General features: G+C 44.2%; 1 protein-coding gene across 1 annotated transcript; it reads left to right on the top strand.

Moving 5' to 3' along the window:
- The first annotated feature begins 681 nt into the window (after window positions 1-681).
- On the top strand, window positions 682-17688 carry mtap (methylthioadenosine phosphorylase). The gene is made up of 8 exons (XM_072677176.1): window positions 682-779; window positions 1641-1727; window positions 1909-1967; window positions 3404-3571; window positions 4650-4752; window positions 5721-5960; window positions 15385-15507; window positions 16971-17688. The coding sequence occupies exons 1-8, from the start codon at window positions 741-743 to the stop codon at window positions 17007-17009; spliced, it is 858 nt and encodes a 285-aa protein (XP_072533277.1). The 5' UTR covers window positions 682-740; the 3' UTR covers window positions 17010-17688.
- The last annotated feature ends 1875 nt before the right edge of the window (window positions 17689-19563 follow it).

The following is a 19563-nucleotide window of genomic DNA, read 5'->3' as shown; positions in this document are numbered from 1 at the left end:
CCCCACACACACTTAAACTACACACACACACACACAAACACACTACACACACTTAAACTATACACACACACTTAAACTACACACACACACTTAAACTACACACACACACGCTACACACAATTAAACTACACACACACACTCAAACTACACACACACTTAAACTACACACACACACACTTAAACTACACACACATGTTCAGGGAACAGAGATCCCTCAATGTAAAAATACTATGTGTAATACCCCCCCCCCCCCCCACACACACACACCTGTGCAATTAAGAGTTATTTGTAATAATCTGTAAATAATATTGTTATTGATTTTTCTTCTATTATTTATTTTGTTTATAGAGTAAATGATTTATCCAGGTTTTTGTATCTGAGGGTCTTGCTCTCCCTTTTCTGCGGACACTGAGAATTCCCCCACTGTGGGACTAATACAGGACTATCTTATCTGAAGCGATACCATACCCTATTCAGGACCCGGTTCTGATGGGTCCACAGCAACGGTACAGTACTAGCAGTAGTCCAGAAGTATCTGGACACCAGTTCCTCCAGCGTTCCTCCTGAACCCTTCTTCTCTGCCTCTGTTAGGTGTCTTGCATTAGCAGGAAGACGCTGTTACGGAGTGTGATCGCTGGGGGGCGCCACCCTGCGAGACCATAGAGGCAGTCTGGGAGTGACGTCACCGCACGTGCTTCCATGCGGCAGAGGAGCAGTGCTCGCGCGCGGTCTGAGCAGAAATGGCAGCAGCAGCAGCAGCAGCAGCAGGGCAGATTAAGGTGGGTTTCCAGCTTCTGGGAGATCTCTGTGGTTCTGCTTAAGCAGTTCAGAAGCTTAAACCGCTGCTTGTTGGAATTTTCCGCTCCACCTTAAAAACGTGCAGCCGGAGCTCTGCGCCCTTTAAGGTGGAGCAGGCAGTTAGGATCAGCAGCAGCTCCAGCCGTGTGCTGCTGCTTAGGGGAGAGGTCCGGAGAGGTGGTGCTGCTCATATTGCAGTAATGACCCTCTACACCAGCAGCAGTGTGATCTGTCCCACCTGAACTCCAACAGTTCCTGCTCCTCTCACTGCTGCCTGCCTGCCTGCCTGACTCCTCCCATAATCTCATTTTAATAAATAAAGCTTCAAACACTGCTTATTAATCATACCTTTTAAGAACATTAGCTACAGCACTGTTTAAGATCCTAAATGTGAAATATTTGGGTGATGTTTAGCTTTCGCTTAGTAACTTAACTTCAAATAAAAATACATCTAATAAATGTAATAAATCAGTTTTTAACTTAACTTCAAATAAAAAGTGTGTAAAAGGTGTAAAAACAGTAAACTTATCTGAGATTGGCCTCACATGTTCCCCACTAACTAACTGCTGTAGGCTGAATAGGTGGGGCTAAAGTGCTGTGGGACGAATGGGTGGGGCTAAGCTGCTTTAGAATGAATGGGCGGGGCTAAGTTGGTGTAGGGTAAGGGGATGGATGTATGTAAAAGCGGGGATTTAAAATGTCTTTTTTGCTTTGGGTCAGTGAATGACCCGGTTGGAGTGAGGAGGTGATTTTATAATAAAGCAGGACAGAACCAGTTAAACCAGTACAAAAGAGCAGACTAATCGAACCCGGTCCACTATGGATCATCTGTTTCCCCTCAGATCGGCATCATCGGCGGCTCTGGGCTGGATGATCCGGACATACTGGAGGGCAGGACCGAGCGCTTTGTTGACACGCCCTTTGGAAAGGTCAGTTTGGCCTTTAACCCACGGTTACTGAACAAGGCTGGGGTCACTTTGTGAACACATGGCTTTAGACTAGGCCTAATCCTGAGCTAATCCTCTTCAGATCCACAGAGGAGCTTTACTAACCTCCCACTGTTCCACTGATCACCTGAGTGCAGTACTGATCTCTCCTCCTCTTTAACAGCCGTCCGACGCTCTTATTGTGGGACAGATCAAAAATGTGGAGTGCCTCCTCCTGGCCAGGTAACGCACCTTCTCCTGGACCGTCGTTACTACAGTGTTTCAGAAAGAGCCGATGTTGTAGGACACTATTATAAAAGCACTATTGAACATCAGAACTACACCTGACACACGATCCAGGTGAACATCCCATCCAACCCCAGAAAGTTCTGCAGCTCCGCCTCGATGTACAGTGCCTTGCAGAAGTTTACACCCCCTTGGCTTTCTGCCTGTTTTGTTACATTACCACCTGCAATGTAATGTCTTAGTTGCTGCAAAGTACCAACTTTAGAGGGGGATGAATAGTTCTGCTATTTTTAATAGTTTCTGTTATTTTGTCCAATTTGTTGTTTGCTCAGCCTCAGTGTATATCACAATACCTACATTTACAGAGTTATTAATATTCACCCTAATGAGAGACTGTAGCTCCGCCTCCTCAGTGTATATCACAATACCTACATTTACAGAGTTATTAATATTCACCCTAATGAGAGACTGTAGCTCCGCCTCCTCAGTGTATATCACAATACCTACATTTAGAGTTATTAATATTCACCCTAATGAGAGACTGTAGCTCCGCCTCCTCAGTGTATCACAATACCTACATTTAGAGTTATTAATATTCACCCTAATGAGAGACTGTAGCTCCGCCTCCTCAGTGTATATCACAATACCTACATTTAGAGCGTTATTAATATTCACCCTAATGAGAGACTGTAGCTCCGCCTCCTCAGTGTATATCACAATACCTACATTTAGAGCCTTATTAATATTCACCCTAATGAGAGACTGTAGCTCCTCCTCCTCAGTGTATATCACAATACCTACATTTAGAGTTATTAATATTCACCCTAATGAGAGACTGTAGCTCCGCCTCCTCAGTGTATATCACAATACCTGCATTTAGAGCATTATTAATATTCACCCTAATGAGAGACTGTAGCTCCGCCTCCTCAGTGTATATCACAATACCTACATTTAGAGCGTTATTAATATTCACCCTAATGAGAGACTGTAGCTCCTCCTCCTCAGTGTATATCACAATACCTACATTTAGAGTTATTAATATTCACCCTAATGAGAGACTGTAGCTCCTCCTCCTCAGTGTATATCACAATACCTACATTTAGAGTGTTATTAATATTCACCCTAATGAGAGACTGTAGCTCCTCCTCCTCAGTGTATATCACAATACCTACATTTAGAGTTATTAATATTCACCCTAATGAGAGACTGTAGCTCCTCCTCCTCAGTGTATATCACAATACCTACATTTACAGTATTATTAATAGAGCATTGTGTGTCCAGTATAGTTATAATCACGCACCACAAACAGCTTTAATAATTTAATAAAACATATTTTTATATTTTATTTTATTGTTTATTTGTACTTTGTTATTCATACCTGTCATTTGTAATCTTGTTTATTTGGATATTGTGTGTGTGTGTGTGTGTGGAAGGCATGGGAGACAGCACACCATCATGCCGTCTAACGTGAACTACAGGGCTAATATCTGGGCGCTGAAGCAGGAGGGCTGCACCCACATAGTCGTGACCACAGCCTGTGGGTCACTGCGAGAGGACATCCAGCCCGGAGACATTGTCCTGCTGGACCAGTTCATAGACCGGTAAAGCGCATGTCCTCTCAGCACTCATACATGCTCCTCTCTGCTCCAGAGCGCCACCCAGTGCCTCTGTGAGTTTTTTCAAAGAGTCTAATCCAGATCTGAATCGTCCGGATCATCAGACACCTTTTCCAATCAAAGATCATTTGAGTCTGGATAAGGCTGATCCAGATATCAGAGGGAGAGGGATTCTGTGTGGCCCTCTGCTGGACAACTGGTATCGATGCACTCTGTGGTTCTTATGAAAGAGAATTTATTAGTGAAGCTCTTTAAGAGGGGGGTACTGTTCTTCTCCATCTGCAGATATAATCAGTTCATCATTCCAATTCTAAATAAATAAATAATGTGAAAGTAAAGGAAGTGTTCCCATGAGAATTGATTCCTCTTATTTTAGTCACACTGTAAAATAATGAGCTGAATTGTATCTGATCTTCATTTAACTCATTAAACGCTGACTGACCTGGTGGTGGCGGCGCTTGTGTGATTGTGTTGTGCTGCTGGTACGGATCAGACACAGCAGCGCTGCTGGACTGAGAATAGTCCACCAATCAGGAACATCCAGCCAACAGCGTCCCGTCAGACGCAGCAGCGCTCCACTCGTACCACCAGCCCAGCACACCCTAACACACACGCCACCACCAGGTCAGTCAGGGTCACTGCAGTGCTGAGAATGACCCACCACCCAAATACTACCTACCTGCTTTGCACACACACACACACACACACACACACACACACACACACACACACAGAGGGACATTGATTGTAATAGAGAGGCTTGCAGGACTCCTCAGCTCCCATCTGGAAACTAAGCAGTTGTTTTGGAAAGTGGTGTAGGAGCGAGACATGTAGGTGGACTATTGAGTAATGTTTGGCACGAACAGACCTGACACACACATGCACACACACATGCACACACATGCACACACGCACACACACACACACACACACACACACACACACACACACAGAATAAGTCCTGGAAAGTGAAGTAAAGCTGAGCGCTGCTGTGGGAGACTAGAGTGTGGTAAGTCTTAACTTAGTGTCTTTCTCTCTCTCTCTCTCTCTCTCTCTCTTACAGGACCACTAAGAGAGCTCAGACGTTTTATGATGGCTCTCCCAGCAGCCCACAAGGAGTGTGTCACATCCCCATGGCTGAACCGTTCTGCTCCCAGACCAGAGAGGTTCTCTCTCTCTCTCTCTCTCTCTCTCTCTCTCTCAGACATGACCTGCAGTGATTGTTGTAACGGTTCAAGAGACGAACACCACTGAGCTGAATCTGTTTTGTAAAATCCCTCCATCTAATCTTCTATCCATCATCTCAATAATCTTACTGACCACTGACTTTATGTTTATTTGGGTTTATTCTAATGTTATATAGAGTTTATTACAGGTAGACACTCACTGACCACTGACTTTGTTTATGTGGGTTTATTCTAATGTTATATAGAGTTAATTACAGGTAGACACTCTCACTGACCACTGACTTTATGTTTATTTGGGTTTATTCTAATGTTATATAGAGTTAATTACAGGTAGACGCTCTCACTGACCACTGACTTTATGTTTATTTAGGTTTATTCTAATGTTATATAGAGTTAATTACAGGTAGACACTCTCACTGACCACTGACTTTGTTTATGTGGGTTTATTCTAATGTTATATAGAGTTAATTACAGGTAGACACTCTCACTGACCACTGACTTTGTTTATGTGGGTTTATTCTAATGTTATATAGAGTTAATTACAGGTAGACACTCTCACTGACCACTGACTTTATGTTTATTTGGGTTTATTCTAATGTTATATAGAGTTAATTACAGGTAGACACTCTCACTGACCACTGACTTTGTTTATTTGGGTTTATTCTAATGTTATATAGAGTTAATTACAGGTAGACACTCTCACTGACCACTGACTTTATGTTTATTTGGGTTTATTCTAATGTTATATAGAGTTAATTACAGGTAGACACTCACTGACCACTGACTTTATGTTTATTTGGGTTTATTCTAATGTTATATAGAGTTAATTACAGGTAGACACTCTCACTGACCACTGACTTTATGTTTATTTGGGTTTATTCTAATGTTATATAGAGTTCATTACAGGTAGACACTCTCACTGACCACTGACTTGGTGTATGTCTCAGGTGCTGTTGGATGTGGTGAAGGGTTTGGGGATCCGTTATCATCCCCGGGGGACGATGCTGACCATTGAGGGTCCACGTTTTTCCTCCCGCGCTGAAAGTCTCATGTTCCGCCAGTGGGGGGCAGACGTCATCAACATGACCACCGTGCCTGAGGTCGTCCTTGCCAAGGAGGCCGGCCTCTGCTACGCAAGCATCGCCATGGCGACCGACTACGACTGCTGGAAGGAGCACGAGGAGGCGGTGAGTGTGAGCTCGCTTACTGTCTGACTGCTGACCATCATCGCTGTTATCTAGAACATCTAACAGGTGTAACACACACACACACACACACACACACACACACACACCCTCACCGCCTGTTCATACTGCAGCCAGCCAGCAGGGGCACTAGACCTGTGCTGGCTTGCTTTTGAGGAAAGCTGAGTGGCGGCACGTTTCTTTCTAAAAATGGAGCTTTTGGATTTGAAGATTTGAAGCTTCCAGATGCTGCAGATGTTTTAAACTGCTCCATCCGTCACTGACAGACCACGTAAGTTTAGCTCCATGTTGGAGGTACTCTGTACTCTGTTCACTTGCTTTTAGTGATGGTGTCTGAGGTCTCTGAAGCAGCTCACGTTATCGTCGGATCCATGCCTAGTTTTGGATTAGCCATGCTAATAACATTCACCCAGGCAGGGCAGCAGAAACGGGCTAATCTGCTCTTGTTAAGACTGTAAAATATCCTACAGTCCACTTTCTGCTTCACTTCAGACAAACTTCACACACGGGCTTGTTTTCATGATGTTGACATTGGTCATATAAATGTGAAATCTTGCTTTAATGGGAGGTAAACGTTATGCAAATGAAGTCTGCTCTGTGAGGTCAGAATCAGAAGCTCTTTATTTCACCATGTTTGGGACACATACAGGGAATTTAATTTGGTGAGAGCAACACAAGTATGACGTGTAACAAACACACAGACTGTTAACAAGCATTACACAGAGAGAAAAATACACTGAACAATAAATAGAATAAAAAAATAAAAAAAAACAACAACTATTATATACAGATATCATTATTGAAACATTTACAGAACATTAACATCTGTACAGCTGTGCAAATAATCCTAGTGTACATGTGTGTGTGTTATGTATCAGTACTGGGCTGCAGTGAAGTCCAGTTTGGTCCAGTGAGTAAGTGTCTTTGCTGTTAGAGCTGTGTTGAAGAATTGGAGGTTCTGCACCTATGACATGTCTGTGAGCTCCCGGGATTTACAGCTGTAGAGCTGTTCACAGGTAAACACACTTATGCTGTGAACAGGTCAGCAGGTGATAGCAGTGTGGCTATCAGCAGTCCGGTGGTCCTCGCTAAGTGTGTCCCGATGTGGACTTCTCTCCCCAACACGTCAGTGACTCTTCAAACAGCGAGAGAGTGAGAGAGAGTGAGAGACTTCATACTTCAGCCCATGTTCTAGATAACAGCGACAGACAGTCATACAGACTCTGAAACCCCATGAAAGCGATTACAGAACAGGTCAAAGTAAACAAGCAAACTTTGAAGAGTTAAGTGTGTCCTGGCAGGCCGGCTGGATCTGAGCTGGGGGGGGTGTCCTTTCTCATGTCTTTGACCCAATACGGCCTGACCGTTTTATAGCTCCTATTTTCACCTCTGGCCTTTTGGGCTCTCTGATCAGAGACTGAACAGCTGTTCTAACGTCCTGACAAACTCCAGCATCAACTCTCCGGGGTTGACCACCAGATTCTTTTTCTTTTAGAGCAAAAACCATCTTAAGAGCTTCACAGAGCTGCCTTTGGTCGACAGGGTTGAGTTAACCGTACGAGACATGAGTCATTTAGAAGCACAACTGTGTGAGGCACACCCTCTCTTTTAGCTTGGCTGTGTGGACTTGTATCTAGTCTAATGTGTAATGTGGATGTACGGCTCTAATATGGCCACATGTGGGAGTGACATGGGCACACATAGTGAAAGATGAAAGATGAGAGAGATCTGTAATTTTCATCATAGGGACACTTCAACTATGGGAGACAAAATGAAAAAAAAACCAGGAAATCACACTGTAGGATTTCTATAGAATTTATTTGCAAATAATGGTGGAAAATAAGTATTTGGTCAATAACTAAAGTTCATCTCAATACTTTGTTATGTATCCTTTGTTGGCAATGATAGAGGTCAAACGTTTTCTGTAAGTCTTCACAAGGTTGGCACACACCGTTGCTGGTATGTTGGCCCATTCCTCCATGCAGATCTCCTCTAGAGCAGTGATGTTTTGGGGTTGTCGGCGGCAACACAGACTTTCAACTTCCTCCAAAGGTTTTCTATGGGGTTGAGATCTGGAGACTGGCTAGGCCACTCCAGGACCTTGAAATGCTTTTTACAGAGCCCTTCGTTGCCCGAGTGGTGTGTTTGGGATCATTGTCATGTTGGAAGACCCAGCCACGTTTCATCTTCAATGCTCTCACTGATGGAAAGAGGTTTTGGCTTAAAATCTCAGGATACAAGACCCCGTTCATTCTTCCCTTTACATGGATCAGTTGTCCTGTCCCCTTTGCAGAAAAACAGCCCAAAAGCATGATTCTTCCACCCCCATGCTTCACAGTAGGTTTGGTGTTCTTGGGATGCGACTTAGCATTCACTCTCCTCCAAACACAACGAGTTGAGTTTTTACCAGAAAGTTCTATTTTGTATTTTTCATCTGACCACATGATCTTCTCTCAGTCCTCTTCTGGATCATCCTTACGCTCTCTGGCAAACCTCAGACGGGCCTGGACATGTACTGGCTTAAGCAGGGGGACACTGGGGGCCTGGCACTCCAGGATCTGAGCCCCTCTCAGCGTAGTGTGTTACTGATGGTAGCCTCTGTTACTTTGGTCCCAGCTCTCTGCAGGTCATTCATCAGGTCCCTCAGTATAGTTCTAGGATTTCTGTTTACCGATCTCATGATCATTTTAACCCCACGGGATGAGATCATCGTTTTCCATTTTCTTATAGTTGCTCCCACAGTAGATTTCTTCACACCAGCCTGCTGCCTATTGTAGATTCACTCTTCCCAGCCTGGATCAAGTTTGGATCACAGCCTGGACACCAAGCTTCCTGGTGTCCTTCAACAGCTCTTAGGTGTTGACCATGGTTAAGTTTGGAGTCTGACTGTTTGAGTCTGTGGACAGGTGTCCTTTATACAGATAACAAGGTCAAACAGGTGCCATTAATACAGGTAACGAGTGGAGGAACAGAAGAGCTTCTTAAAGAAGTTACATGTTTGTGAGAGACAGAAATCTTGCTTGTTTGTGGGCGACCAAATACTTGTTTTTCACCATTATTCACAAAATCCTACAAGATTTTTCTTTCGGAATGGCTCGGAATAGTCTCTGAACTACGAGCTCCATCTGCTACGCTAAGCTAACACTGCTGTTCACTGAACTGACCTCATAGGACCAAAACCCCTCAAACACACCAGTGAACTCCATCCAGTGTGCAGCAGCTTAGCTTATCAAATCAGATTTATTTGTGTAGCTTTTTAGAGCTGCTGTTGTCACACAGCGCTTCACACAATCAGTAAACATAGACATTAAACATTAGACCCCCAGTGAGCAGCCAAAGACCACCGTGCTGGTGAAGCTCCCTCAGAGCTGGAGGAAGGAACCTTGGGAGGAACCAATATTCTGAATGGGAACCCGACCCATCCTCCTCTGATCAGAACTATTTATAATTTATTGATAAAAGCAGTGATGGTCAGAGTAATGGAAGAGAGGAATGATGGGTAATAGTGGTGATATTAATAGTGGCAGATAGGTCTGCTATGGGTGATGGTGGTGGAGGGGAGGCTGCTGGTTGGACTGGTAGTTGGCAGCTGGTCTGATGCAGGTGCCAGGGACCCCAGCGGCCAGTATTCCAGCAGGTCGGGCTGGATGAGTGGACGGTCATTTACTGGGAGAAGGTAGAGAGACAGAGTTAGTTCTGAGAGGATTTTATAGAGATCAGAGAATGTTGATCAGTATCAGACTGTGTCTGACGACTCTGGCAGGTCTGACTATAACAGTCTAATTAAAAGGAGAGAGCCAGAAGGTAACACAGACACGGGAGCTCCCTGAAATGCATTTAGTAAGAACCCTGGCTGCAGCATTTTGAACTAGCTGAAGTTTATTGAGGTTCCTGCTGGAACAACCTGACAGTAGTGCATTACAGTAATCCAGCCTTGAGGTAATAAAAGCATGTACTAGCTTTTCTGTGTCCTGTAGAGATAAGGAGTCTCTTAGTTTGGAGATGTTCCTAAGCTGCATAAAGGCTGTTCTACTAATATTAGCTATATGTTGCTCAAATGATAAAGTCAAATATGAATCAGGAATGATGGAAGCATCGGCCAAGTCTAACATTAAGTCTGAGAGTTTATCTTTTGGGCCTAAAAGGAGAAGCTGGGTTTTGTCACTGTTAAGAAGAAGGAAGTCATGTGACATCCAGAGTTTTATATCCTTTACACAGTCCTCCATTTTCTGTAATCTAAATTTATCATCAGGTTTGGCTGATATATAGAGCTTTGTGTCATCTGCATAACAGTGGAAATTAACGCCATGTCTGCTTATAACTGAGCCCAGTGGTAACATGTATAATGTAAATAGTAGTGTAAACTTGTCACCGTTTGAAATTCTGAATCAATACAGTCTAAAAAATCTATACTTGCAATTCCAGCTGTGATACTTATCACAGGACTGGAGTTACAGTTCAGTATGTTATGAGGCTGTTAGCAGGACAATATTCTGCCATTTTTAATCTAATTTAAGGAAAAATCATCATCATCATCATCATCATCATCATTTATATCCAATCAGAACAGTGGGATCTGAAGTGTTCAGAGTTTAAACAACACTTAATGAACCCCTGTCTGACTCCACTCTTTACATCTTAACTATTAATAATAATCAATACTGTGATTCTGAGGATCGATACAGCACTGCAGAGCAGAACATCACCGTACTTCTGTTTGTTTTATTTGGATCTTAGAGAGGGATTTCCGCAGTACGTACACGTTTTTTTGTTCCAGGCTTCTAAAGATAAGATTCTCCTGGGAGCGATGGTTCTGGTGCCGCTGCAGGGGTTTTGGTTCTGATCTCATCACTATTTTTACTGCTCTTATTTTTGGAGCATGAAACCTTTTCTGCTGGGTTTAGTTAGTTTAGAATGTGAATGGAGTAATTGAATGTTAATATGGGTTTATATTACACACACAGTTCTTATCAGTTTGACCCAGTGGCCCCGGTGCCTGCTGCAGAATTAGGCTCGACTGCAGGAGGATGTTCTGTAGACTGTTTGGGGATTTATCAGCATGCATTGTTCATCAGGACCGACCTGGCCTCCTGTTATTCTCATAAAATCACCCTTAATAAGAACAGTATCAGTGCTGGAACAGACATTACTGAGGTTATTCCTCCCTATCACACACACACACACACAGGCTCACGCTCACTCTCTGCTGCCTGGGGTTTACACCAGCCGGACTGCCGGCCCGGAAGCGAGGTGTTGTGAGTGTTTTGGAACGCAGGCTTTGGTTCCTGCTGCATTTTAAAACCTCCTTCCGAGTTCCTTCCACTGACCTCCATCCCACCCTCCTCTCCCGCCCACGCAGCATCCTTCCGGCCCCGTCTTCACCACCACCATCTCCGGAGTGATTGCTGAGAAGGCTGACTCACTCTGACTCACTCAGCCACCGCCAGGCATCTTAACGGAAGGGGCAGAAACGGCTCTGTCCCAGAGATCAGTGGGTTAGTTGTGCTTCAGATGAATTTCACTGAATTTCACTGCGTGGAGGATGTGTTCACCTCCATCAGCAGCAGCAGCAGCAGCTCACCTGATTCACCATCATTAAGCCCTGATTTACCACCAAACCAGGTGTTGATCTGAGGAGAACTCTAAATAATACTAGACTCCATGAGGAGAACTCTGGAGATGTTCTAATGATGAACACAGTGATGGAGAACGGAGAGTGTTATTATTAGTGTTTATTCTGATAGTTTTACTGAGAAGATCAGCAGCTCTTACACTTTTTACATGGTCAATATATGTTTTTCAAAAATTGACAAAAAACTCTAAAAGTGAATCAGAGCGTCTGCTTAAATCTTCACCCCCTTTAAAGAGACTGGGCTGATTCAGCAGAGCTCCAGCAGGCAGGTGGCGCTGGTAGTCTCACAGTCAGTGGAATGGAGATCAGTGAAGGAGTCTCAGGTGACTGTAGTGTAAACACACCTGTCTGGAAGCTCCAGTCTCTGGGTAATCAGGGTTCCTGGAGACTGAAAGACAATGCAGAATGGTTGCACAACTCAACACTTGCTGTGTGTTTGCTTTGGTATTCCAAGTGGTTGCTATGTTGTTTGCTAGGTAGTTGCTTTGGTATCCCAGGTAGTTAATAATAATAAGAAACTGCAGGATATGAGATGCAGTGAAAATCCATAATAATAATATAAATTGAATAACAGCATCATTGTGCATTGCTCTGCACTAAGGGGGCAGTGGTGGCTGAGCGGTTAGAGCGCTGGGATATCGATAACAGGGTTGTGGGTTCGATTCCCGGGCTTGGCAAGCTGCCACTGTTGGGCCCTTGAGCAAGGCCCTTCACCCTCTCTGCTCCCCGGGCGCTGGAGTTGGCTGCCCACCGCTCTGTGTGTGTGTGTGTGTGTGTGTGTGTGTGTGTTCACTACCAGATGGGTTAAAAGTTTAGGACACATTTTGCTGTACAGTGACAAATACGTGCACCTTTAGCTTTACCTTTTAAACAACCACAATGATAATAATAATAATAATAATAATATCAGAGTACAGCACTGCTCTCTAGTGTTCAGAGTTTAAACAACACTTAATGAACCCCTGTCTGACTCCACTCTTTACATCTTAACTATTAATAATAATCAATACTGTGATTCTGAGGATCGATACAGCACTGCAGAGCAGAACATCACCGTACTTCTGTTTGTTTTAGCAGAATTTGAATTTATTGTTAATATGGGTTTATATTACACACACAGTTCTGATCAGTTTGACCCAGTAGAGACCACAGAGGGTTTAAAGAGACCATTTAGATCAAAACTGAGGATGATCATAATAATAATGATGATGATGATGATAATTTAACTCCCACTTCTGAATGAATAACCCGTCTCTGCTGCTGTGGTTAAACCGGCTCGTTGGGCGTTTGCTGTGTGCTGAACGTGTGGGTTCAGCAGACGTGAATCAGAAACTGAAAGTAAACACACTTCACTGAGAGACCTCCGGACTCCTCAGAGACATGAGGGCTGTGATTGGCCGTTGAGGTTATTTCACCATAGTGATTTCTGATTGCTCTTAAAGTTCAGATATTAGTACTGTGTAATAACTTCTTTAAATTATCATTATTATAATCATTTCTCTGCATTATTTGAGCAGTTATTTTTGAGCAGTTGTCATTTCTGCAAATCTTTTTATTTGGGGGAAATGTTGTCCATGGTTTATGACATACAACAAATGTTAATTTCCCTTAAACACACTGCCTTTAAATAGTAGAACCAGAGAAACTGATCATGTAGGATGGTCTCTTCATTTTTTCATTCACACACATATATATATATGTATATATAACTGGCCATGCCTTCTTCAGGTTAGTCTCCGTTGCTAGTCCTGGGTGGAGTTACAAACTGATGGGAAATATGAAATTGTTGTAATACATGATCATTGTTTGTTTACTTTATTCATTTAGATTTATTTTGGCACATTATGACTCTTTTTCTTAAATTATTGGTCACATTTTTCAAAAAATCAACAGGACCACTCAAAACCCTGAAAGAGCTCAAGTTAAAACCAACAGGAACAGCTCAGTACGCAGAAAACAACACATTGTCACACTCATACAAAAACCTTGTATCTCCAGTTCAGCTGTTTCTTTATACTGGATCAGAATTTCAGGATGAACGGACCAATAGAAATGCTCCAACATGACCTGGAGTGAAATCTTTTACCCGGACTCTCTACTGAAAGTCCAGCTCATAGGTTTTGTGCGGAGACAGGAAAGATCTGAATGGGGCACAGTGTGGAGCTCTGAGGGACACCATCATTAATATCGTGCGTTTTTCAAAAGTGATCCTCAAAACAAACAAACCATGAGTTTCTGTAGACCCGGCCGCCCTCGTCCCCTCGTCTGCGGACTCACCGCTGCAGGAGAACACACACACACACACACACACACACACAGGGTGGAGATTTGGGGAATTCTCTGCGTTCCAGAGTTACCAAGTCACCACAGCTACTGTATTAGTCAGCAGACTGCTGAGCTCCGAAAAGATCCAAACGAACCCTTTACAGAATTCAGAGAGAACAGAGTCCCTGTGCTCTGAATGAGTCTTCTGTCCCGGAGCTCCAGATCTCACAGCGCTCGGAAATGAAAATTGAGATTGGTTTCAGTGCTCAGATCATAGAGGCAGCGTCTTAGCCCACCGCGCCGCTCGCAGCCCCTTCACACTCCTTTATTGAGAATATTGTAATGAACTTATTTCTAGACATAAGACACAGACTTTTACTGCCAATAGAATAAGTCACTTTATCTACTGAAGGTGTTTTGTTCTATTGGCAGATTATTTTGCTCATTTTAAAAAGTAATGCTTAAGCAAAAACTAAAGACAATAATTTAATCTAAGATGTGAAAGATTAGATATTTAGATTTAAGATTATTTCATCTTTCCTGCAGTTTTCAGAGTCTCACTTACATCAGACTGCTGAAGACCGGCGCTTTATCATGGCGGTATTTCCGGAGGGGCTGAAAGTCTGGTGTTTATTTGAGTGTATGACTGGGTCTGAATCCTGGACTAGGTTTATGTAAATTACTAAGAGGCGATCTTTAAAGTGCTGAAATCCGGCAGACTTGTAAACATGGAGGAGTCGGCTTTAGACAGCAGCAGTTTTTCCCCCGTAAGTAAAAGCAGACATGCAGTCGCCCACCAAGTAAAACCCCTTCACCTAAATAAATAAATAAATAAATAATAAATAGCAATGAAAACACATGAATTCAGCTTCACTAGAACAGAATTCAAAATTGAATTGAATTGAAAAAGCATTCAATTACATATTACTGATTACCTGTTCAATGTAATTATGTTTATTATTCAGTTTTTTCTCTGTTTACAGATTTACACATACTCTCACAACCGCCATCACACAGACCTCAGCTAGCCACACGGCAACCAGCTAACCATACAGCCTCACTCGCTCGCTCTCTCACTCTCTCACTCTCTCACTCACTCTCTCACTCTCTCACACTCAGCCATTAAAAACATGGTAAGAGTAGTGATCCTGTTTAGGCTGTAAAGTAATCCTGCTTGTAATTATACCTGTAATTGAATTACTTACTGTATCAGATCACAGTTGGTTGTTTTATATCCTGATTACACAGCTGGTGCATGTGTTCAGTACTTCCCCACCCTGAAAATACATTACTAGTAAATGCCCAGGCAGCCTTCACTGAGGATCGTGGGTTCGAACATGCGTGCCTTTGCTCTATCGTTTCTCTCGTGGTCTTTCTAGAAGGGGACAGGAGGACAGCGGCGAGTCTCTTTAATCCAGATTACGACTAAAACCTCTTTCGACTGTTAGATCTGAGTTAATCAGAGACCCGTTCATCTGTAACTGAGTTTGGTGGGTGTGGCTGTTCCAGGTCTGTGTGGACAACGTCCTGAAGACCATGAAGGAGAATGCCAACAAAGCCAGCAGCATCCTGTTAACGGCCATCCCTCAGATCTGCCAGATGGACTGGGAGCAAACCATCGCCGGACACAGAGTAAGTGTTCCACACACACCCTGAGAGGGATTCCTGTCCTCCTTCCTCACGGCAGGATGAGTCCTGCCAGGCTTGGCTGACCCTCAGAATCACTCTACTGCTCCGTTCACACTGAACCCAGCCCACACGGGGAACACTGCCAGGTCTGGAGTCCAGCTCGGCCCGTAGACCCTGTGTGTTTTGGGGGTGGATCACAGACACTAAGAATTCAAGTGAAGAGGCGTCAATTTACGCCACACGTGGTTTGGGCAGGCTGACTCAGCAGATTCCACTGCAGACCAAAGAGACGTTCTTCTAAACACTGACCTCTGGTCTGGTCAGTGTCCCTGATCATTAGCTTTATCAACAGAGGCACAGACCACAGCCAGCTTTAGAAGAGCCGTGGAAGGAGCCGTGGAGGGAGCCGTGGAGGGAGCTGTAGGGGGGAGCTGTAGTGGGAGCTGTGGAGGGAGCTGTAGTGGGGAGCTGTGGAGGGAGCTGTAGTGGGAGCTGTAGTGGGGAGCTGTAGTGGGAGCTGTAGTGGGAAGCTTTAGTGGGAGCTGTGGAGGGAGCTGTAGTGGGAAGCTGTAGTGGGGAGCTGTGGAGGGAGCTGTAGTGGGGAGCTGTGGAGGGAGCTGTAGTGGGAGCTGTAGTGGGGAGCTGTGGAGGGAGCTGTAGTGGGGAGCTGTGGAGGGAGCTGTAGTGGGAGCTGTAGTGGGAGCTGTAGTGGGGAGCTGTGGAGGGAGCTGTAGTGGGAGCTGTAGTGGGGAGCTGTGGAGGGAGCTGTGGAGGGAGCTGTAGTGGGAAGCTTTAGTGGGAGCTGTGGAGGGAGCTGTGGAGGGAGCTGTAGTGGGAGCTGTAGTGGGGAGCTGTAGTGGGGAGCTGTAGTGGGGAGCTGTGGAGGGAGCTGTAGTGGGGAGCTGTGGAGGGAGCTGTAGTGGGAGCTGTAGTGGGGAGCTGTAGTGGGGAGCTGTGGAGGGAGCTGTAGTGGGGAGCTGTAGTGGGGAGCTGTAGTGGGAGCTGTAGTGGGGAGCTGTGGAGGGAGCTGTAGTGGGAGCTGTAGTGGGGAGCTGTGGAGGGAGCTGTAGTGGGAGCTGTAGTGGGGAGCTGTGGAGGGAGCTGTAGTGGTAGGCTGGGCACCCAGGCAAAAACATACCCTACACTGGTTAAGCTGGTTGACCAGTATAGCGCAAGTGTTCATGGTTCAGCTGGTCATTCAGTATGACCAACTTGACCAAGCTAGTCATTCTAGTGGACCAGTGTGGTTAGGTTGGTCATGCTGGTCAACCACCTTACTGGTCAACCACCACACTGATTAGCCACCTTGTTCATACTGTCTCGGTTGGTCAGGTTGTTGATGCTAGTTGACCAGCAGAACCATCAAACTCCCTCAGATCAGGAATGGTGTTTGGCTGTTAATGAGATTACTAGTTTTTTAAACCCTGTTTTGTGTGTGTGTGTGTGTGTGTGTGTGTGTTCTCCAGGCCATGGCGCAGTCCTCTGTTATGCTGCCCAAACACTGAAGCTCCTCTGATGCTGAAGAGAAAAGTCCGCCCAGTTATATGCACACTGCACACACACACACACACACACACACACACACACTCTCTCTTTCTCTCTCAAAGCAACACACACACACTCTCTCTTTCTCTCAAACAAACACACACACTCACTCTCTCTCTCTCTCTCTCTCTCTCTCTCTTTCTCAAACAAACACACACATTTCATAATTACCAGATGAAAAGTGCCTAATGAGCATGTTTCAGACTTCCTCACATTCACAGTGTGTTTGTTGGCCACCCACGTCCTGCTTCTTCTGGCCACCAACCTTGTAACTCCACTCTGCAGATGTGCAGTTACAGACTGCAGCCCACCTGTTATTAATGCATCACCCATTCATCACAGGTCAGGTTCTGACCACAGGACCACTGCTGTTTATATTATTGGGTGGTGGTCCGTTCACAGCAGTGATAGTGGTGTTGGTGGTACTGTGTGTGGGCAGTGCTAGGTTAAGAGTGGGTCCACCACTCAGAAATATCTGGACTCTGTGGCTCTGTGGTCAGAAACGGACCTCTGTTTTTTATTTGATTATCATCATGATATCATTATTCATTGTTTTTTTACTTTGTTTCTGTTTCTGACCAATAGAAACACTCCAAACTGACTTGGAATAAAATCTTTCCGCTTTGACGGTTCTGAGAACTCTGTTTTTGAGATGAAAGTTTATTCGTGCAGTGATGCCGATTCACTTCTACACAGAATGACCTTCACAGGCTGGAGCAGCGTTCTTCAAACAGGGTCAGTGACCACCGAGGGGCTGCAGTGAGGTTCCCCAGACCTCTGCACAGTGCTGTACAGTAATGAAAACAACTGAAGAGCATGTCAGATAAACAGGATCGAAAAATATGAATTGAATTAACAATAAAAGAAAAAAATAAGAATGGAAATAAAACTTGATTATTAACTTGAATAATTTGTGAGAAGGATGATACACAATCAATAAATAAATAAATAAATTAGACACAAACACTATTAGTGAAATATATAAACAGACCCACAGAGAGACGCACATGAGTGTGTTCATTTAAATATTTTTCTCTGTGTGTGTGTGTGTGTGTGTGTGTGTGTGTGTGCATGCGCGCACAACTGCATGGATTATGTATGTATCGCTGTCTGCAGCAGATTTAAAATAACCACACCACAGACCACAGAGCTGAACTACCGTCTCTAACTCCACCAACACCGTGGAGATACAAGGAAGGGTTTTCAGTAAATGGGGAAGTGTGTGTGTGTGTGTGTGTGTGTGTGTGTGTGTGTGCAGCACCCAGCAGCAGAGTGTACAACTGTAATAAGATGACCTCTGTGGCGAATGTGCCCTGATGCTCACCATCCACACACACCTGTTGCAAGGTCGTCTCTTCACCCCATGAAAACCTTTGTTTTTTTATATATTTGAACACAACTGATCTTCATGTGATCAGCACTGATAGACGGAGGTGATCTGACTAAACTCACACCTGAAGAAACGCCCATCATTCTTTATAATGAGACGTTCCACCGTCCACTAAATCATTTACAAGAGGAACAGCTGACCAGCATGACCAGGTCAGAACCAGCAGAACCTCAAGATCAGTAAAAAAGACTCCAACAGACCTAAAATCTCCTCACAGGATCTACAGGCAGAATTCTCTAGATTCTCATGGGAGGTGTTTAAGGGGGAAACCCTTGTTCTCCAGAGAACCCTCCGACCAAGACCAGGACATCTGGAACAGTGTGCTTTGGACAGATGAATCTAAAGCAGAATTATTTGGACACAGTAACAGAGGACATGTTTGGTGTGAACCAGACACAGCATTTGAGCACAAGAACCCAGAACAGCTGGGAAGCCAGGAGGTGGAGGTGTCTCCAACATAGAATCCACTAGGAGTTCTTTACTGAATCAGAGGGAGCTGCCTGAGGAAGATGTGAGAACATCCGTCTGAAAACTGCAGCTGAAGCTGAAACGTCTGCATGGAGGAGTGGGAACGTTCTCCCAGTGGATGTCAGAGACCGGTAGATTATTATTATTGGAAACGTGTAACTGCTTATTTCAGCCAGGGGGGAGAAGGAGCTGCTATTCGGACACAGGGTGTCCTCACGGGAAAATGACATTTCTCGTAATTCCATCTTGTGATTCATTGATTTTTAAAGACAGTTTTATGTGTCCAGATGTTTAAATCTAGTTTTAAAGTTTTTCCTATTGACTGTATGTTACGTTCTCTCATATCTTTATTGAACACTTCATTTTCCAGTAAATGAGATAAGATAAGATGAGATAAGATAGTCCTGTATTAGTCCCACAGTGGGGGAATTCTCAGTGTCCGCAGAAAAGGGAGAGCAAGACCCTCAGATACAAAAACCTGGATAAATCATTTACTCTATAAACAAAATAAATAATAGAAGAAAAATCAATAACAATATTATTTACAGATTATTACAAATAACTCTTAATTGCACAGGTGTGTGTGTGTGGGGGGGGGGGGGTATTACACATAGTATTTTTACATTAACACATGGTTTGCATCATACTGTGTCTTC

The sequence above is a fragment of the Salminus brasiliensis genome, chromosome 4 (assembly GCF_030463535.1).
Source record: "Salminus brasiliensis chromosome 4, fSalBra1.hap2, whole genome shotgun sequence".
NCBI classification, from domain to species: Eukaryota; Metazoa; Chordata; class Actinopteri; order Characiformes; family Bryconidae; genus Salminus; species Salminus brasiliensis.
This window is presented reverse-complemented; position numbering and strand designations above follow the sequence as displayed.